At 45.5% G+C, this 19,511-nt stretch overlaps 1 protein-coding gene across 1 annotated transcript; it reads left to right on the plus strand.

Annotated features, from left to right (window-relative positions):
* The first annotated feature begins 1,588 nt into the window (after nt 1–1,588).
* CRABP1 (cellular retinoic acid binding protein 1) lies at nt 1,589–14,722 on the plus strand. The gene is made up of 4 exons (XM_051770348.1): nt 1,589–1,819; nt 2,295–2,473; nt 5,090–5,203; nt 14,394–14,722. Exons 1-4 carry the CDS (start codon nt 1,750–1,752, stop codon nt 14,442–14,444), a joined length of 414 nt encoding a protein of 137 aa, XP_051626308.1. The 5' UTR covers nt 1,589–1,749; the 3' UTR covers nt 14,445–14,722.
* Nucleotides 14,723–19,511: the final 4,789 nt, after the last annotated feature.

Here is a 19,511-nt window from a genome sequence, read left to right on the forward strand (position 1 = left end):
CTGTCTTTTTTTTTTTCCACAAATGTTTTTCTTTGAGCCAACTGGGAATTGTTAAACAAGTATTTCATATGGGGGACTAATTTATTGTCATTTACTAAAAAACTGAAAAATGCTTCGTGCTCTGGCTTTTGTTTTTGGTTTCTGTTGTTGTTCTGTTTGGTTTCTTTTTAAAGAAATCCTGTTATTGAAAACAGATATTCCTAACTTAAATTTTCATTTCCTGGAAAAAAAAAACCCAACAGATTTTCCATCAAAATATTTCAGTTAAAGAACTATGCCAGGTCTCCAGGGTATCCTTCTGAAGAGGCAGAAATAAAACTCAGTAAAAAAAGAGTGACAATCAACAGACAAATATTTGGTTCTGCCCTATGTTTCTTACTCGGGTAAAACTCTTACTGGGATAAAAAATGAGGGCAAATTTCAGCATATAGGAACTGGAGAATCCTGCCCAACATAGTAACTCCCAGATCTATTCATTTTCCAGGAGCAAACACATTTTATACACACCTCAGGTAACCTGTGTGTTCATTTTACAGAGAGAGCCCAAAAAGTGAAGAAGGGTTGTGAATATACTGTGAAGGTGGCTCAGCAAAGGTTTTCCTATAATTTAAACACATCTGGCTCTGTTCTGATTGGGAAATCACAGACTTCTGGATGATTTGAGTATTTCCTTATGCACAACAGCAGCAGAAAACCTCCATATGCCTTAACCTGTTAAATTCTGTTCCCCTTAATCATGTGGATAAATCAGCTGCAATAAGGAACTTTAATGTAGCATCAAGGAACTTTAATGTATCATCTTTGACCTGAAACTAAGGGATTCAAAGCAAAGATAGTGGAAATGGTCCTGGAAAGCCTGAGAGGCACAGAGCAGCACTCAAATCTGCAGCACACTGGTGTTAATTTAAGTCAGTGTGAAATAGCTTCATGTGTTTCTCCATAAAAGCTTGTGACCACCATGGGCACTGTTCTTTCTGATGCCATAGGAACAACTTCCAGCTCCACACCTGTATCCACCTGCTGCCAAAAGCACCACAGAGCAGTGAGGGATTGCGTGGCTGTGGCTGGGGAATTTCTTGTCTATCTCTTTGTCCTTCACCCTTCTCTAAGGGGCAGAGTCGGCTTAGGGGCAGTGACAGGTTCCTTACAACAATCTCCTACCCTGGTTAGGGCTGTGCTCCCTGGCACCCCTGTGGCCCGCTGGCTGTACCAGTGCTGGCCAGGCTGGCAGGCGTGCGGCTCGCCGGGATGTGTGAGTGTGGGGAGCTCGGGAGCTCGCTGGCATGGACTGCTGTGCTTTCGGCCGTGGTGGGATCGACCCGCTGAGAGCCTGGAGAGGCTGCACCTGGTTGGATTGCCCGCTGCCTTCCCTGCCTGCTTCTGGGGCCTTTCATCAAGTCCTCGGCGTCCCCCATTTGTGGGACAGGTGACAGCCGGGCTCTCCTGCTTGGGCAGCCCCAGGAGGCTCCCGGGGGGGGCTGCAAGGCAGGCGGGCAGGGAGTGATGGATGGAGAGGGCAGCAAGGATGGATGGATGGATGGAAGGAGGGATGGATGGAGGGATGGCCGTGTCTGGGAGGGGGCCGGCTGTCTGTCGGCGTGGTGCCGGCCCGGGGGAAGGGGTGGGGGTCGGGTGGGTGTGCCCCGCTCCCGCCGCCGCCGCCGCGGTCCGCCCCGCTCACAAGGTGCCTGAGCCGGAGAACGAGCAGCAGCGCCGCGTCCCCGCCGCCTCCGCAGCGCCCGCCCCGCCATGCCCAACTTCGCCGGCACTTGGAAGATGAGGAGCAGCGAGAATTTCGACGAGCTGCTGAAGGCGCTGGGTGAGGCTCGGGGAGCCGGGAGCGGGCTGTGCCCCGCGGGAGGGCGGGGGGCACCGCGGCCGCGCTCCGCTCCCTCCGGGCGGGCACCCGGCTCAGGGCGGGCACCCGGCTCAGGGCAGGCACCCGGCTCAGGGCGGGCACCCGGCTCAGGGCGGGCACCCGGCTCGGGGCAGGCTCCGCCGGAGCGGAGGTGGCTCAGCCCTGCCCGAGGAGGGGCGGCCGAGGCACGGCGTGTCCCCGCCTCACCCGCGGGGCTGCCCCGGGAGCCGCTGGTCCGGGCTGTGCCCGGGCATCCCCCCGACAGCCGCGGGCCGTGCGGAGCCGCCCCGTGCAGCTCCCGGCCCGCGGCACTGCCGGGGGTCCGCGCCGAGCCCCGGCCCCGAGCCCCGCTCCTCCATCCGCCTGATGCGGGGCGAGGTCAGCCCGGGGCACGGCCGGAGGCGTCAAGCTCCGCTTTCCTCCCCGCCCTGCCCAGGTGTCAACGCCATGCTCAGGAAAGTGGCGGTGGCAGCCGCCTCCAAACCCCACGTGGAGATCCGCCAGGACGGCGACCAGTTCTACATCAAAACTTCCACCACTGTCCGCACCACCGAGATCAACTTCAAAATCGGGGAGAGCTTTGAGGAGGAGACGGTGGACGGACGAAAGTGCAGGGTAGGAGGAGAGCTGGGGTATGGGGGGGTCTGTGTGTTTTACCGAGTTCTTTTTAGATGGGACAAACACATCTGCTGCTGGTGTCCCCAGGCAGTGGCATTGCTGCCCTCCATCCTCTTCTTGCCAGAAAGCATTCTTTGGGGGTTCTTGGTGGTCACCAGTACTCTTGTCCCTCTTGCAAGACAAAACTGAAATCTGAAGGCAACAGAGCACGACAAAAAAAGAGCACTCCCAAAAGCAGAGTTCAGATACCTGTTTGCCAGCTCCTTGGCTGGCAGAGTTTTGTCCGGCTCTTTTTGCTTCCCTCTCCCCTGGAGACTTAGGCTGCAGGGAAAGCTCTCCCCAACCTCTGTCCCTGACAGAAACACTGGAAATGGTGGAGCGAGAGAGACCTCAAGAGTCAGGATTTGGTGCACAAACCTGACATAACTTTTGTCCTAGATTGAATCGGAGGAGTTCACAAGCAGGACCACAGACTGTTTGTAGTTTGGGGCTGAAATCCTCTTTCATGCCCCTGTAAGTGCATATGTCCAATTTGCTGAGCAGAGACAGACTTTCAGGTGGTGTTATACCAGTCATAGTTACACCATCTCCTTGAGCAGAAGGGAATTGGAGGACACTCAGTGGAGTGTTTTGGGCTTTATTCTGTGTGAGAGACCTTTGTAAGCACTTGTGTGGCCATGGAGGGAGATTTCAGTCAGCAGCATCTGACACCAGGTTCTCGCTGATGTAGGTACCTGGGATCTGAGGTACTGGGGACCTGGGCTGTGGTCACAGCTGTCTTTTGAAAAGAGTTATCAAAGGCATGGGTTAGTTGTGCTTTCCTTGGGCACTTTACTCTCACACTTATAAAAGAAGTACATATAAAACTCTTATAAAAGAAGTACAAATAAAGAGCATCAGAATGTAGTCCCAAATGAGGACCCAGTTTTAAAAGTATCCAGTGATGGTGGAATAATCTACTTTCCAAAATATGATCTCTCCTAATTCTCGGGCCAGCTTCTGAGACCCTTTGCACCATTAAAAATTCAGAACATACTGTCTTCGGTGCAACTGCCGTGAACTTAAATTTATGAAAAAGCGAAGGAGATTCTGGGAGTCAGTGAACGTTTAAAACATCCACTTGATCTCTGGGATGAGTTATTGTATATTTAACAGTTTGTTCAGGAAATGTTGCTGGCTTTGTTAATTTATCTTGTTCGGCAAAAGTAGTATTTTAGTGTCTTCATGCATAATGCAGATACAATAAAAGTGACCCGCTTTCTAGAGAAGGATTTATTGCTGCAGATGGAAAAACAATAATTATGGCTGTAAGCTATGAAAGTTGGAAAAACCTGAAAGAAATGTGTTTTGTGAAGTAGTAAATTTTTTCCATGTGTTGTGGAATTATTTATAGTCCACTCTCAGGAATAAGTTGTACTGCTGTGTGTATATAACCAAGATGGGGCCACGGAGCAAAGGCTGACAGAGAATAAAATAATACTCCAGAATGTAATTTGCAATATCTGGCAAAACTGCTGACTGGTGATAGATTTTGATATACTTTATGGGGTGGAGGGTTTTGTTCTGCCAACTAACTTGATCCATTGTTCATATAGACAAAGAGGGAAACATATGTAGTTGTACTGCAGGGCAAAGCTTCTACAACTGCCGCTTGAGGATGGCTTGTTGCCTTACAAAACCTATTGTTTTGAAAAATATTTATAAAGTAAGCAGCTAATCTTAAACCAGAGTAGAGGGGGTTTTCCCTTTGAATGTCTGGGAAGTGTTAACTTGAATTTAGGCATCTATATGCACCCACACACGTGTGTATAAATATATATGTATATAACCACAGACTAATGAATGTCTCCCCCGTGTAGTTATAAAGTGATTACTTGCACATTCATTACAGGGCATCCTCCTGCACAGCTGTTCCATTGCACTGTGCAATGATAGTTCAGTGCTAGAATGAAAAGCAAAAGACTTGCCTGTTTGTGAAAGTTAAACAAAATCCTATAGTTTTTGGTTTTTTTTTTTATTTTTCGGTGATTTCATAGTCATCATTGAAATGCTTTGAAAAATGCCAGACCCACAACCTTAAAATGTAATGTCACAAACACCCGAACTCTTAACCAAGTTTCTTTAATTTGTTTGTGATTCATTCTAGTTTGTTTTATAGACAGCTAACTTGGCACAGTGCCATATAGCAGGAAAGATTGTAGGTGACAAATGTATGACCACAGTGTGATATATAGGACTGTCTGTGCTTTGACTCTAAGGGGACTCTAGTGATAAATAACATGTCAGATCAAACCACACGTGTACAGAGATGCTTGAGAACACAGACACGACATTGTCGCGTTCCTAAATTACACTTTTCAGCAACAAGCATTTTATAGAAACTGAGTGGCTTCACCCTGCAAAGACACATTTACAGTTACCTTGTTATTAATACAGACCTCTTTCCAAGATGCCCCTTCACACCTTGACTCTGATGTCACGGCTTTCCTTTATCTATCTGTGTGTTGCTCCTTTAGTGAGCAATTATTCTCACTGCTGCTCATTGTTGTGTCCCTGTCTTGTGCTACTGGGGAATATAATTAATGTATTTCCTAATGGTTTTCTTGCCTGCAGAGTTTGGCCACTTGGGAGAATGAAAACAAGATCTATTGCAAACAAACTCTTATTGAGGGAGATGGCCCCAAAACATACTGGACTCGAGAATTAGCTAATGATGAGCTGATTTTGGTAAGAACTTTGAACCCACTCAATACATGCAACCATATTAACAGGGGTTTTTGTTACCACATAGCATGACTTATTATTTTTCCTTACTTAAGTCCATCTGGAATACTACCATTTTCATAATCTTCTACCCATACAACTAATAAATCACTCCTTTTCTTTCTATTTTTTTTAAGAACAAATGGAAGTATATGCATGTTCTGACTTGCATTTAATTGTTATAACTTTTGCCATACTTTTACTGCTACAATAATCACAAGTGGGCCACTTCTCCTCTGTAAATGCACACTACCAAAGAATTTGCTTGGTTTATTGCAGATTTGCTCTGGTGAAAGTGAGATAAAGGCATTTGACCTCATTTCTGGAGAATCTTCTTTTTTAGGCATGTGCATAACATTTTGCTTCTTATCCATGGTCACGTGGCGTACAGAGGGAGAGATGTGCATGTTGTTAGCATGCTCTAATCTCTCCTCTTTCTGGAAAACATGTAATTTCCTTCCCCAATTCCCTGATTATCTCTGAATCAGGTTCCAAACTGCCTTCCTGAGTTTCTCAGAAATACACAGGTTTGCACATTTGCTCTCAGCCCAAATCCCCCCTTGTGTGTGACTCCCCTCTGGCAGAGGGTACCGGGGGCGTTTGAGCGGCACCTCTGCAGCTGCCTCCTCGTTTAGATTATCCCTGTTTCTGTCAGAGCTGAGTTCTCTGCACTGCACCTTTCCTCAGCAGTCACTCCCCATCAGTTTAGCAGTGCCCAGCACCGAGGGAAGACGCTGCAGCACAGTTCAGCTTGAGTTCAGAATCATTTTCTTGCACATGTTCTTACCGGTGCACTCCAGACAAATAGTTGATTAGACTGTTACGCCTCATCAGCCTGGACGTGGAAGACAAGGCTGCTGGAGTGAGGGTAAGGAAACATCAAAGCAGGGTGGTTTTATTCCAAACTATCACACTGACGAAACCTCTGCACTTTAGAAAACAAACAGCCTCCCCGGTGTTTCTCTAAAGCAGTTGGAGTTCTGGTTTTGAGATTGCATCTGAAACAAAAACAAGACCCAAACCTAACCATGTATAAACTAGAAGCTTTTAAGCTGTTAATATTTTTCCAGACATCTTGGAACTGTTCACCCACCCCTTAGGAGGAGGTGTCTGCTGTTAGTGAAATCCCACTGCTTTCTCCTGAATGAATACTCCAATGTGGAGCATTTCTTTTGACTCAACCACTGGAATTCTTTATATTATCGTAACACTTCAGGAGGCAAAGCACTTTGATCCCTGCTTTGCATCTTTGTATGTAATGCAGTGCACAAAATATATTCTCAACTAGAATTTTTCCAGCTTTCTAACAATACATTCCTGTAGTTGATTATTTAAGCAACAGGCTAATGAGGCAGCTGTTAAACAAAGTGAACTGCTCCGAGCAAAGCAGGAAAGGCAGTCAGAACACAACTGCCTCCTGCAATCAGCAACGGGAACTTACCCTGCTGGGGAACAATAATGAAGTTGGATAAGAAACCAGAGTGATTCCAAGATTATAAAGCCATCTAACCTTTTTTTCTTGTTTAACACAGTCTGTTGAACTTTTCTGAATTAATTCTTTTTTACCAATTAGGATATAAATTAGAAAAACTTGCTTCTTCTTAAAATGTTTCCATTTATAGCATCTCACAACTTTTCCTAAGTTGGTTTACTGGTTCTTTTCCTTGACATTCCAATCTGTGTATGTGTAGATTCAACTCCCAGTCTTTACATATTGTGTATAAAAGAACCTAAATAATAGGCCTAACATTTTATATTGCAAATGCTTCTTTTAACACCCCTGATCAAGCCACCTCTTGGAAGAACTTTCTGATTGTTAAGCTAAACCATTGGAAGACCTTGAGCTCCTCAAATGTAAAGGAATCTTTCATTGAATCATTCTTTGGCTGCTTCTTTAAGCCCCTCCAGTGTATCACTTTCCTTTCTGAACTGTGAAAACCAGAATGGCACAGACTGTTTTGGTAGCAATCTAGCACCTGAAGTAGTGATGACTTCATCTCACTACTCTTCTGTAAAATTATTCTGATTCATGTGCAAAGACTTTGTTAACTCTTCTCTGGGAACTGTCTATCCCAAGCAATTTTCCTGGTTTCTGATTCCCCAGAGTGATCCCCTTCCCCTCTCTGGCGAGCTGGGACTGTGTTCTTTGGTTGCAATGTATCATTTTACCGTGGCCATTATGACAATATAGTGTTTGTTTCCAAGTGACCCAGATCATTCTCTCTGGTTTTTACTACTCACTATGATATGCAGTTCCATTCTCCTACCTCTTTTTTGGGGCATAGTGGCCTCTTTTTCTTTTTATTCACTACTTTGACAATAGCTGGTCCTCAGGACAAGTATTTTCAAGCCCTCATGACATTTGATGGGACTGAATGTACAGATCTTTGCAATACATGGGTTAACACCTTCCAAATCTCCTGACACCCTAAAGCTCAGCAGTGAGGTGTTTCTGGGAGTCAGGTGGTGAGTGTGAGGTCTCTGCTCCTCTGGAGAACCTGAGATGGCCAAAATTAACCCTTCCAGGAGGCAGCAAAGGGTTCTACTGCTTGGAGGGAGATGGAAGAGGGTAGGCTACATTTTCTTGTCTGTGGTCCCTAATTTTAAAACCCCAGAATATTCCCTCCAGACTTGGGCTCCAGCAGCTAAACTACCTGAAGGGATTGGCTGAGGTGTGTTCCTCAGCTATGAAGGGGAACAAAGTGGGAATAGGAGCTCTTAATGAGAAGACCCTTTTGATCTCTTGCCTCTCCGCCGCTTGGGTTTTTGGGTGTTTGGGTTTTTCAGCACTCCAGCAAACAAAGATTCAATTTAGATTATTTTGTCTTGCTTGGAAATCTTCCTTGGTTCTGAGTCTGTAAACCCCCGCTTACATCTTGCTTCTTCCAAACTAAGAGCACAGTGAGAGGGAGAAATCTTTCGTTGTCTTCTCCTTCCTTTCTTCTTCCATTCTCCCAACGTCATTAGGGATCTTTAGGATCTGAAATTCTTCTTCAGTTCTTCTTCTCATTCAGTTTTTCTGCCCATATCACTTCAAATATTTAACAATTCCCATCTTCACATTTCTCAAACCTCCCTGCTTATCTAAGAAATGTTTTCCTTTACTCTTTCTGATGGGCTTCAATAAGTCTTTGCTTCTGTTTTTCTGTCCAGAGAAATCTTTCCAGAAGTCTTGAGACTCCTTCTTAGCTGTTAAATACATTTGCAGAAGAAGTCAAGAAAATTCCTACCCCTTTTGGAAGAAGTTGCAAGAAATAATCTAAACTGTGTTAGACAAATTGAAAAAAGGCTTGGGGTAGCAGGCAGGGGGTAAGGAATTAGTTTTACCCTGTTAATCCTGGCTGCATAAATGTTGGAGGTTTGCCACATCATTTTGATCTGATGTGCTGCATTGCTTAGGGGATCCATTTGATTATGACATTTTCCTAGTGGAAGGAGGTATTTTTCTCTCCGACACAACATGTTAAATAAAATGCATTTATTATCACATGTAATAAAATAACCAAATCAGTGTCGAATTGCCATGACTACCACAGAGCTAAAATAGAAACCATACTACTGTAAAATTGTCAATGTTTCTTGCATCCTGGCAGAAGAATTCCTTATGTTCTTCAGAGATATTCCCTTGAGCAATATGATGGCCTTCCATGCCACATTGTGTCCTCTGGTACACACATGCTGGAAACACACTATTTATTTGGCAAAGGTTTTCTTCACCTTCAGGTACCAGTTGCCTTTAGTTGTCCTCAGCTCCTTGCAGCTTGGAGAATGGAATTGCTCTTATCAGGAGATAAATAATAGTTGGCTCATACAATGGCAGGTGTAGGTCTAAAGTCCTGTTAGAAAAAGAGTCTTTTCAGTGGAGTAAGGGAAGAAGGATCAAGTTCTGCTTTATAAAAAAGGTGGTCTGAATGTCTCAGAACATTGCAACTACTTTTATCAGAATAGTTTATTCTAATCTCATCTGATGCACTTACTGGGACTTCAGTGCTGCAGTTTTAGAATAACTGGACAATATAGATAAAAAATGCATGAAATGTGCAAGCAAGGGAGGATGAAAAGGATATTTCCCCATCAAAGTCCACGTTTATTTGTCTTGACACTATATTGTATTGTGCTTTAGGACTGTAATGCACACAGAGAGTCAGAACATCTGTATTTACAAGTCCAGATTCATAAACTATACTTGGATTAGCATTTGAGCAATCAAGATTAGAATATAACACAAAAATATATATTTCCTTTCCTTGTTTGAAAATTATGACCCGAGATTAAGTGCCTTTTCTTCCCTTCATTATACTCTATAACATTTTTGCTGTTGCTGTGTGTTTTTGTCAGGGACATTAATGAGCTATCAATCACTTGTGTAAGTCAGAAGAACAAAAGGTCTGCTCTTTACCAAGTTAAAGGATGCTGCTTACAAATATTAGCTATTCAAATGAGACACATTTCTATTCAAACTTCAGCTGCACTGCTGCTTTCAGGGCTGCTCAAGCCTCCATAGATTTAAGTTTAATCTGGAACACACAAACATTTTAAAGTGGATGTGAAGAGGGGCTTTAAAAACAGCCTCTGACCACATTTTACACAGTTCACGTATCACACAGGGGTTCTCAGAATCAATTATGGCAAGGGTCAAAGATCAGAACATTAGGGGGGTTTCAAGCATGGTTTCTGTTCTGCATTCCCTCCCCAGAAAAACCAGGCCCTGGTTGATTAAAACTGGTGAACTGCAGAGCCTTGATGAGCGAGTGAACATTTTCCAAATGACATTGCTGGCTTTTAAAATCCCACCTGGCGGGTGAGAAGGGGCAGTGCAGATTTGGAAACGTGCTTTGCAGCCGAGCGCCTGAGCCTCGTATCGAACAGCGTTAAATTACCCCGGGGTTTAACTTCCCTACAGCATTTGGGGAGTGATCCTAAATAAAATCACTTATCAAAAGGAGGGTCTACTCCTACTGAGCTCGGTGTGAGGGGCTGCTGTGACCTCATTAAAGCAGTCCCGATGCAAGTTCAGAAGCCTGTAATGATGCAGGCGTGTGTGCTGCATGGGCCTAATGCTTTAATTTACTCTTTGCCATGAGCAGATTTACAAGGGGGCTTAGGGAGCTACAGCCCCTGCTCTCCCCTGCAGCCTGGTCTGGGTCACACCCCCGACAGAGGAAGAAGCCACAGCCATTTCCATCTCGGAGGCACCGGATCCTGCACGGAGCCTCTTATAATGTCACTGGCAGCTGAGATGTTCTCTGTCACTGGCTTTCAGGACTGTTACTGGGAGGTACCATTGTCTCATGTTCTTCCCTCTGTCATTCATCTGCTGCACAGCCCTGAGGCATCTGTGTAATACAGCAGTGCCCAAACACACATACTGACATTGAGGCCCCTTGGTGAATGGCCTGGCTGTGCATGGTCCTGTCCACTGATATCCTGAGGAGAGTGAGGGGGAGCTCACAGGGTTGATATCCACTTTTCAAAGTGAGGGCTGCACATTCTGAGACTGCAGATCCACAGTGGTCAACCTCTTTCCTAAAACATTATGGGGGTCAGGAGGAGAAAGGAAATATGCAATGTGCCTGTGTTGTGAAGATCTGTAGCTTTATTCTGGGTAACATGGAGGCCTGCATGTGGACAAACCCTTTACTGAGCATTCGTTTAAATAATATCTTCTTTTCCCCATCAGTTTGCTGATACCCACTTTTGTAAGCCTCTGCATTTTGGTCAATTATGAGCAGATAAAGGGATTTTTGCATACAACTGCAGAAGGGATCTTTCTCAGGTGATTGTTTCAATGACACTCTTCCTAATTATACCGTGTGTTCCCTTTATCACAAAGGCTCCTCAGCAAATGTTTATAAAGAAGGCCTTCAAAAAGCAGATTTACTCCTACCAAAATATATTACTGCCCTGTAATTCTCTTTTAATCTCTCATGATGTCAGTGGTCATCAGATTTTGAGTGAACCGAGAGAGGTCAATTTATTGGATTATCCCCCTGCGCAGGGCTTTGTTTGCAGTGTGCTTTTGGACTCTTAGCTACAGATTATGACAAGCCAAGTGAAGAAAACAATTCTGCAATTTGCAGTCACTGCACATTTAAAATCCTATTTTAGATTTAGATAGAAGTCTTGCCTTGGAGCGTTTTGCAAGCTGATGAGAAGGTGGTGTTTGAAAATCCTGCATCTTCTCATCAGATCTGAATTGCAGATTGGTGGCATTGCTCTTTTTTTAATTGTTCTGATGTAACTTCACGACCAAATAGCCAGGATTGCTTGGTCTCCTTCTTTTTGTTAGGAAGTTCTGCTGCTTTAAGTCCTGGAAATCATTAAAGTCGGCTTGTTCTGCTAGGGACTATCACTTCTTTCAAATCTAGAATTAGAACCACAGACACTAAACTCTTTATCCTACCTCTGAACACAAGGATTTAAGTGTGAAGGACACAGGAGTAACAGCCTTTTGATTTGGATCCTCCCCTGACCTTGGGCCCAGCTGTACATTCGATGTTTCTGTGAGTAACCACAAGAAAAGGAATGCAGCAAGTCTGAACACATTTCTCTTTTCTTTCTTTAGTAACACTGAGTGGAGTTCATCAACAATGATAATAAATTACAATAAGATAGGGAAACACCTTTTATGTACGTCCACATTTAAACCATGTGCATAACTGTGACAGTAAAGCCCTTTATTTATGTGCTTCAATTAGGTTATTAGTCATCTGGATGAGTATAAGGTGTAAAATCTAAGTGCCAAAAAATGCAACTTATTCCCGAAACAGATCAGAGGCCACATAACCTAAGCTGGGTCTTCAGGGGAAGGATAGCTGATGTTTTGAGAAGTGCCCAGGGGCTCCATGGTACTCCAGTGTAGTTGTAATTGGGCTTTGCATGACTTTTATTTTTTTACAATCTACATTTCGAGACACGACTGTGTTAAATTTTAGTGATTTTCCAAACGGTGAGACCAGTGTGTTGCAGAGAATGACAATCCTTGCATGTAGCAACTGATTCACTATGGATTTGGGCTCCCTGGGTATGTCCATGTTTCCTGCACTTGATTTTTGTCCAAATGCAGCCTGACATTTTCCGAAGTCCAGAAGTCCATCTGGAGCTGGATGTTGGAAGTACAAAAGGAAGGTCCAATGCCCCGTGTCACGGGCGTGCCAAGCTGTGACTGAGAGCACAGCAGCCCGTCTGCCTGTGCCTGTACTCACCCACACTGAGCTTGCCCAGACAGTTACTCTTTCTTTTTGCTTCCTCCACAAAGTTTTGTCTTTATTTCCACACTCTCTCCTGTGAGTCTTGCAAGGAGGCTGCCAGTCAGACTCAGCTGATGTCTCAGGAGCAAGCTCTGCCCTGCTCCCAGTCTCAGAACTGGACACTGGAATTTCAGCCCCTGGGACCTCCAGTGGCTCCCTTGCAGTATGGAGCACATCTACTTCAACCTGCTCCTCCCTGCAGTGTTCCCTCTCCATCCAGCTGCTGGCCTGTTCTGAGAATAACTGCTGCTGCACAGGTTTAGGGGAAGGAGTTTCTCTCTTAACTCCCCTGAAAGAACAGACCTGAATTGTCTGGGGAGGCACAGGAGTCTTGGCTGCTGCAGCCTTTCTCATTAGCACTGGCTGCTGTGGCATCCCCTCACATCACAAGATGTGGCTGCAGAGCTGTGCAGCTCCAACTGTCAGGCTGGGGCCCTGCCAGCTCTGGGGGAACACTACACAGGGGCTGGTTTACCACTGTTCAGGACTTGTGTTGAGGGAGCAGCAGGGGACCCAAACTTCACTGTGCTTAGCAGTGCCTGACTGTGCCACAGAAAAACAGCCACTGTCACAGGGACCTTACAGTCCCCAAAGACAACCTCAAGGCTTGGATGGTCTTAGCTCTGACTTCCTTTCTCTGGAAAGCTCCTGCTGAAGTAATTTTGCCTTTGTGTATAATTTGGAAATGTTAAAGGAAGCCATAGTGAGGGTATTTGCAGCTGGTGCTGGGGACAATAGAGAACTATCCACACCCTTTAATGTTCATTTCCAGACATTTTCATGTATAAGCTAAAAATGTATATAAACATTTATATGATACTGATGTGCATAAAACTAAAGCCTATATCCCCAAAATACTAACAGAGTTGTCTCCTCAGTAATGTGAACAAAACATAAGCCAGAGTCAGTTTTAAAGCCAAGTCCTTTCAAAGAAGAGTTGGCCAAAACAGGTGTAGAAAGCATTAAAACAAATAGTCCAGCTGAATTTTCATAACACACTGGGGTAGGTCTTAATTTATAGTTTTCAGTGAGCCCTTGGCAGTTACTGCAGCCAAACATCCACCTCACAGCTTGTTAGTGCTGAGCTCAGAACTGTCTGTTGGTGCAGCTGAACACAAAGTTTTTTGCAGTCACTATTTCCTTGCTCTTGCACCCATTATTTCCTTCACGTTTAATTGCTTGGATTTTAGCCTACCAGACCTGCAATTCCAGACAGACACTTTGGGATCCAGGTGGCTTTCTCAGACAGCTGCCACAGTCACTGTCCTGCCTGCAGATCCTGATAATCTGTGTGGCCCTACAGATCCTCCTCATCCCTGACAAACCCCCCGGCCAAGGTCACAGCGCCCTGAGAGAAGGTTGTGACTTGACACTGAGGGTTTGGTGTCCTAGGATGGGGTGTCAGCAGCCTGCAGCAGCACTGTGTTTACAGGTCATAGATGTACATTCTCCTGCTCTTCACCATCCCTCCCCTCACTCCATTTGAACTGCTCGGATTTGTATCTGGGAATATCAAAGGATACCTTCGGAGCTCGCTGTCTGAATTCCACCCTCAGCAGTTCTAGTTCAAAGTGCTGCCACTGTTTCTAAATATAACAACAGCACATTCCAAATTCTCTTTCTTTTCTCATGTTTATTTATAAATGCGTGCCAAGAAACTATAGAAAAAGGGAATTTATGCATCATTTATCATTCTGACAAAATTCATCACGCCTCGGAAAAAGGGTCACTTAGATTGCATTCCTCTTCCAAAATGACTTCTTTCTTTACTCCCATCTGTCAAAAGACATAAGAAAATGTATTTCTGCTGTAGAACTAGCTACTATAGTAAAAATAACATTTCAAGATGGTGTTAAATGTTTGCTGGTTCCATCTCTTCTGATTGATTTCTATTTCTTTTCCAGACCTTTGGTGCTGATGATGTTGTGTGCACGAGAATTTATGTAAGAGAGTAAAAACATCAATTTGCTTGTCATCTGGGATGAAGTGGAGAGCTGTGAACCCCCCCAGTGTAATGAGTATCTGTGTGTGCTGTTCCCAATGCGGTGTTGTATGTGACCATGTGTGTTCTATCTGAACCCAGAGCCTCTGTTAAGTGTATTTTGCTTTCATTTTTCAGTGCAGACACAGTTCCTTCCCACTTTTATGCCATTGTTTTCCGTGTCTGCTTTGTATTTTGTAGTTGTCACTTGCTATGGTTTCCTCAGTTATTAAACTTATTGGGCATAACTCACAGGTGTTTTGGGGTGTTTTTAATTGAAAACCCAGCAGTGCTTTGGACAGGACTGAAACACTTCCTCCCCTCTGCTGAAGGGAGTGTGGAGTATCCCTGCTGCTGGCAGGTACAGGGAACACTTCCCAGGGCAACACCAAGGGATGGAGAAAAGGAGTGTCAAGGCCTTTGGCAGAGCTGCAGGCTACTCTCCCAAGCCCAGAGCTCTGCTGCTTTCCTTCTTTCTGTCCTCTCTCCTTGGGAGGGTTGTTGAGGAACAACTCCTGTATCCTGTGATTCAGCTGAACCAGACAAGACAAGGCGAGATCTTTACCCTCTTCCCTGCTGTGTCTCTGAGGAATGCCCAGACTTTCCCTGTTGAGACATGCACTATCCAAGAACAAACCCCAGCTGCATCTACAGGACAAATAACAGTGTGATCATGACTAATACTTATTGTCAGCACAGTCAGGCACCTCAGGCCTGTTCAGAGAACCAGAAGAATCTGATAGACTTTACTTGTTTGGGCCATAAAAAAAATAAAGCTGAGGAAAGCTGCTTTTGTCCTGCCTTCTCACCTGGGACAGAGAGAATTTCCCACAGCTTCACTCCCCCTCTGTGCTACAACTCTCACTCCTGGTGATTCAACATTTTGTTCTTTGAGCAACTAAGTATTTCACAAACCAGGGCCATAGTTCAAGAAACACTGAATTTAATGTATTTATTCTGGCTCAGAGTTCTGGCTGCAGCACTATCAAGTATTAGTTTCAAGCTGAACAGACATTCCACTAATAAACCAGAAAATCTTTTGTTCTTCAGCCTTGGAAGTACCTGGAGATTGAGACTAGGAGCACTGCTTATTTAAGTGCAGTATCCAACCTTATCTGACTAGCTTTCTGCTTTGCAAGAACGATTTATCTGCTTCATGTCACACAATCACACAAGGTTTTTGAGAGGTTCAGTGTTAGCAGAGTATGTGCCCTGTTCACTGGATTGTGCTCAATATTCAGAACGGGAAAACAGGCCCAAATCTTGATCATCTTGGGACATCCCTGGGAAGCAAATTACTGTGTCTCTTCCTCACTCTCATAGCAGTGCAGAGGGATCCCCTTGGATAGGGCTGTGCAGGAATCAGCCAGCTGTTCTACATATTGCAGGATGAGCTACAGAAGCACAAGAGGAGACAAACACATGATGTTTTCGGTCTCCTCTGCTCTGACAGGTCGTGCTTGCTTTCCCTGCCATTGGCACTCAGGATACCATATTACAGCTGGAAAGAGGGTTCTTTACTTCCACACTCTGTTGTTAAGCCAAATCCTGTGTCCAGGACCTTGGTTCCATTGGTACCAATTAACACAGTGCATATTAGCTCACACCAAGATGAGGGCTGAAACTGGTTCATTGTGGTTTGGATGCAGCTGAAGCGGCCCCCCAGTAAGAATGAAACCATGAGGGGGGATGACAACGATCTATCTTTATTTTCTATCTTCTTTTAAGATCCAAATTAAAATAGTTGGGTGTTTTGTTCCAGACAAATTCCACTTCAGGAGTATGTGGGCCTACTTGTGCAATCAGCTGTGCCAAAGGGACCCCAGTGAAAAGTGCCAGGCTTTGAGCTAGCTCAGAGCTTCTCAGGGGTGCAGACAAGACTGTCTTGCCACATCAAGGCTGAGCAGTGAATAGCACTGTGTTGCAGGATGTGTTGGCACACGTCACATCCCAGAGCACCAGGAGCCCACCAACACCACAGAGGGCTTTGCCTCCACCTCCAAGAAGGTGGGTGGTGGGTGTGGGGGCTGGTACAAGCTGATGAGGCAAGGAATAGAGGCAAAGGCAGTAAGCAGCAGGGCTGGTTTGCCATTCCAGGAAAACATGGAACTCCTGGCAATCACCTTTTCTACCTGTGCCTAGAACAGCCCCAGTGCACTGTTTGTGAGGGTTCAGCAGGGCACTGGTATGAACTCACACTGTCTAAAGCGTGTGCATTATCTTCAGTGTTGTGGCAGCTTGGGGCACTGCAACATAAGAAAGATTTGAAGGCATTAGAGAGTGTACAAAGGAGGCAACAAACAGGGGGAAGGGCCTTGATTTGAAGCCGTGTGAGGACACTGAGGGCACTTGGTGTGTTCAGCTGGTGAGGAGGAGACTGAGGGGAGAGCTCACTTCCAGTTTCCTGGGCAGGGGCAGAGGAGGGGCAGGGACTGAGCTCTGCTCTTTGGGGAGCAGAGACAGGGACAGGGCCCAGGGAATGGCTGGAGCTGTGTCAGGACTGGGTTAGGTTGGATTTTGGAAAAAGGTTCTTCCCCCAGAGGGTGGTTGGGCACTGCCCAGGCTCCCCAGGGCAGTGGGCACAGCCCCAAGACTGCCAGAGCTCCAGGAGGGTTTGGCTGATCCTTTGGGGCACAGGGTTTGACTCTTGGGGATGGGCCTGTGCAGGGCTGAGGGTTGGACTTCATGATCCTTGTGGGTCCCTTCCAGCTTAGCATAATTTTGGGATTCAGTGATTTAATGGAAGCAGTGATTTCTGTGCTTCATTTCTAGGAAGGCTCATGCTAAGCTGTTGTGCTGTTCAAGCAAATATCCTTCAGAAAACTTTCCCATCAACTGGAAAATACCAAGTCCAGTTTCCATGCACTTGGCAGCTTCTATCCAAGTAGAAAAGCATGAGCTGTGTGTAACTAGCTTGTAGAGGTTATGATTAAAAACAGGCTCTTGAGATATGAGCTACCCTGAATATCTGGGAGCTTTCTTCTTCCGTCCCTGAAACTGTTCCCCTAAGCTTCATTTGCAGTCTGGCATGACAGAAGTTCCTTTCTTTAATAATTTCAGTGTGGAAGATTCACCATTTGATTAACTTTTGTGGAGTTACATTAAAGTTACTGGTGCTTGGCTAAATTCATATGAACTGAGACTAGAATTGGTCCAGGGTGTTAGTTTTATGGCTCATTGTTGAAACAGTGCAAAGGCCAAATTGCACTTTGTGAGTCCTCTTGGGTTTAAAAGCTCTTCAAATCAAGGCACACAGGGATTTGGAGTGTATTTACTGGCCAAAAACTTTACAGTTGTCTCCTGCTTTTCTTTTCTTTGCTGAGATTAAGCTCCTCTGGGAATATGGGAGTTGAATGATGCCAGGGTGACCAACAGAGAGACAGTTTTATTCACTTTTTGTGTAAAAAATCATGAATTCACTCCTCCCTAGATGAGGTGATGGAACAGAGTAGAGTTACTGTAGCTCACATCCACAAAAATTTGGCCTCGTGATGTCTGAGTGTTAAACGGTTGCGTGGCAGAACAGGGTCCTGAAAGCTCCAGGCACACAGGAGGGAGGCACTTCCACAGGCAAAGGGGCCAGGACAGTGGAGCACCTGAGGGTTCCAGGAATGCTTTGTTCATCACTTGATAGCGTGTGGATGTCTGAAGAGGGCCCCAGGGATTGTATGGATATTGTCTTCCAGAGTCTAACCAAAGACACACTGTCTGCAGCACTGTCACTCAGCCAGGGGCAGAGCTGGCTCAGAGGTGTGCCAGGGGGTGGCAGAACTGCCCCTCCTGCTCTTCTAACACTGTCCCTTGGGCTGGAAGCTCTCTGTGGCTCCAAGCACTGGCTGGTGACATGGATTGACCTCCCTGTGCTGTCCTGCACATCCCTGTGCCCCGGGAGCTCCCAGGCCAAGAGACCTTCGGCTTCATTGCCAAGAACTTTCTGATCACAGAGTGGCTGCATCAGGGACTCTTCCCTGTGAGTTTATTACACACTGGTTATGTTTGAGAGCATTTCTCCACACAAGGGCAGCAGAATGCAGTAAGCTAAGAAGGCGAGTTCTTCCTCCTTGAAGCCTGAAGGCTTTGTTGTGCTGTGGCCTGAACAGTCCTAATGGTCCAATGGACACAGTACAAGTGAGTGTTCAGACACCTAAACATGGGTGTCTCCAGCTGGTTTAGATGTCCTGTATGCCCAAGAGATCTGCACAGAGCTGGTCTGCAGGAGAGCTGGGCCTCTTTTTGGAGAGGCAGCAGGAGAGCAGGGACAAAGCCTGAGGGCATCACAACTGAGGTGGCTGTGATTGGGCGGCTGACTCCCAATTCCTGTGCCTGCAGGTTTGGGATTGTGCACTGCAGGGACCACACTGATAACTCACTGCTCCAGGAGACAAAGAAAGGGTTATACAGATATCTGCAGCTACTTGGCACACATGCAGCATTTCACAACAGCAAAACTTCCCCACATGAGTGGAACACTCAGATACAGAGGCCATATTCTCTGCCCTAGGGCAAGAAGAGTTCAATTTAGGATTTTCCTTTGATTTTCATTTTCATACTTCACTCTTAAGCTGCTTTCATAAAACATTTATTGTTTTTCTTCAGGAAAAATAAACATCCTAACCAGTAAACAGGTCAGGCAGTGAAGTTAGATTCAAAATAATCCACTGTGGGAAACTCAAAATATGAAAAAAAAAAAAAAAACTCAGCTAGAAATGTGATATTACATTGACCAGTTCAGTTCACACAGATCTGTCCCACCAGCTCCTTTTGTGTGTCTCAGAGCTGTCCCACTGCTGCTGAATGCTCCAGAGAGCTACTGCTGCTTCAGCTCAAGTGATCACTTCTGGCACTCTGAGTGCAAAGAGAGCGATTTATGACAGGAAGCTCCAAATCCCACATGGCTGCAGAGTGGAGAGTCTTTGAATCCTGTTAAAATACGTGCTGTCTGAACACTGCCATGTCAGAAGTGGGCCAGCCTGGTGCTCTGCTGACATGAAGTGTGGCGGCCACACAGCGCTTTTGCCGCGGTCTCAAAACAGAGAGGAAC

This window comes from Manacus candei, unplaced genomic scaffold (assembly GCF_025592945.1).
Source record: "Manacus candei isolate 608988 ecotype Guabito, Panama unplaced genomic scaffold, ASM2559294v1 h1tg000119l, whole genome shotgun sequence".
NCBI classification, from domain to species: Eukaryota; Metazoa; Chordata; class Aves; order Passeriformes; family Pipridae; genus Manacus; species Manacus candei.

Excerpts from the sequence above, each read along its gene's own strand:
- CRABP1 (XM_051770348.1), top strand. The coding sequence starts at position 1,750 with ATGCCCAACTTCGCCGGCACTTGGAAGATGAGGAGCAGCGAGAATTTC. Across the intron at positions 2,474-5,089 it reads TGGACGGACGAAAGTGCAGG|AGTTTGGCCACTTGGGAGAA; the intron begins GTAGGAGGAGAG and ends TCTTGCCTGCAG. Across the intron at positions 5,204-14,393 it reads CTAATGATGAGCTGATTTTG|ACCTTTGGTGCTGATGATGT; the intron begins GTAAGAACTTTG and ends TTTCTTTTCCAG.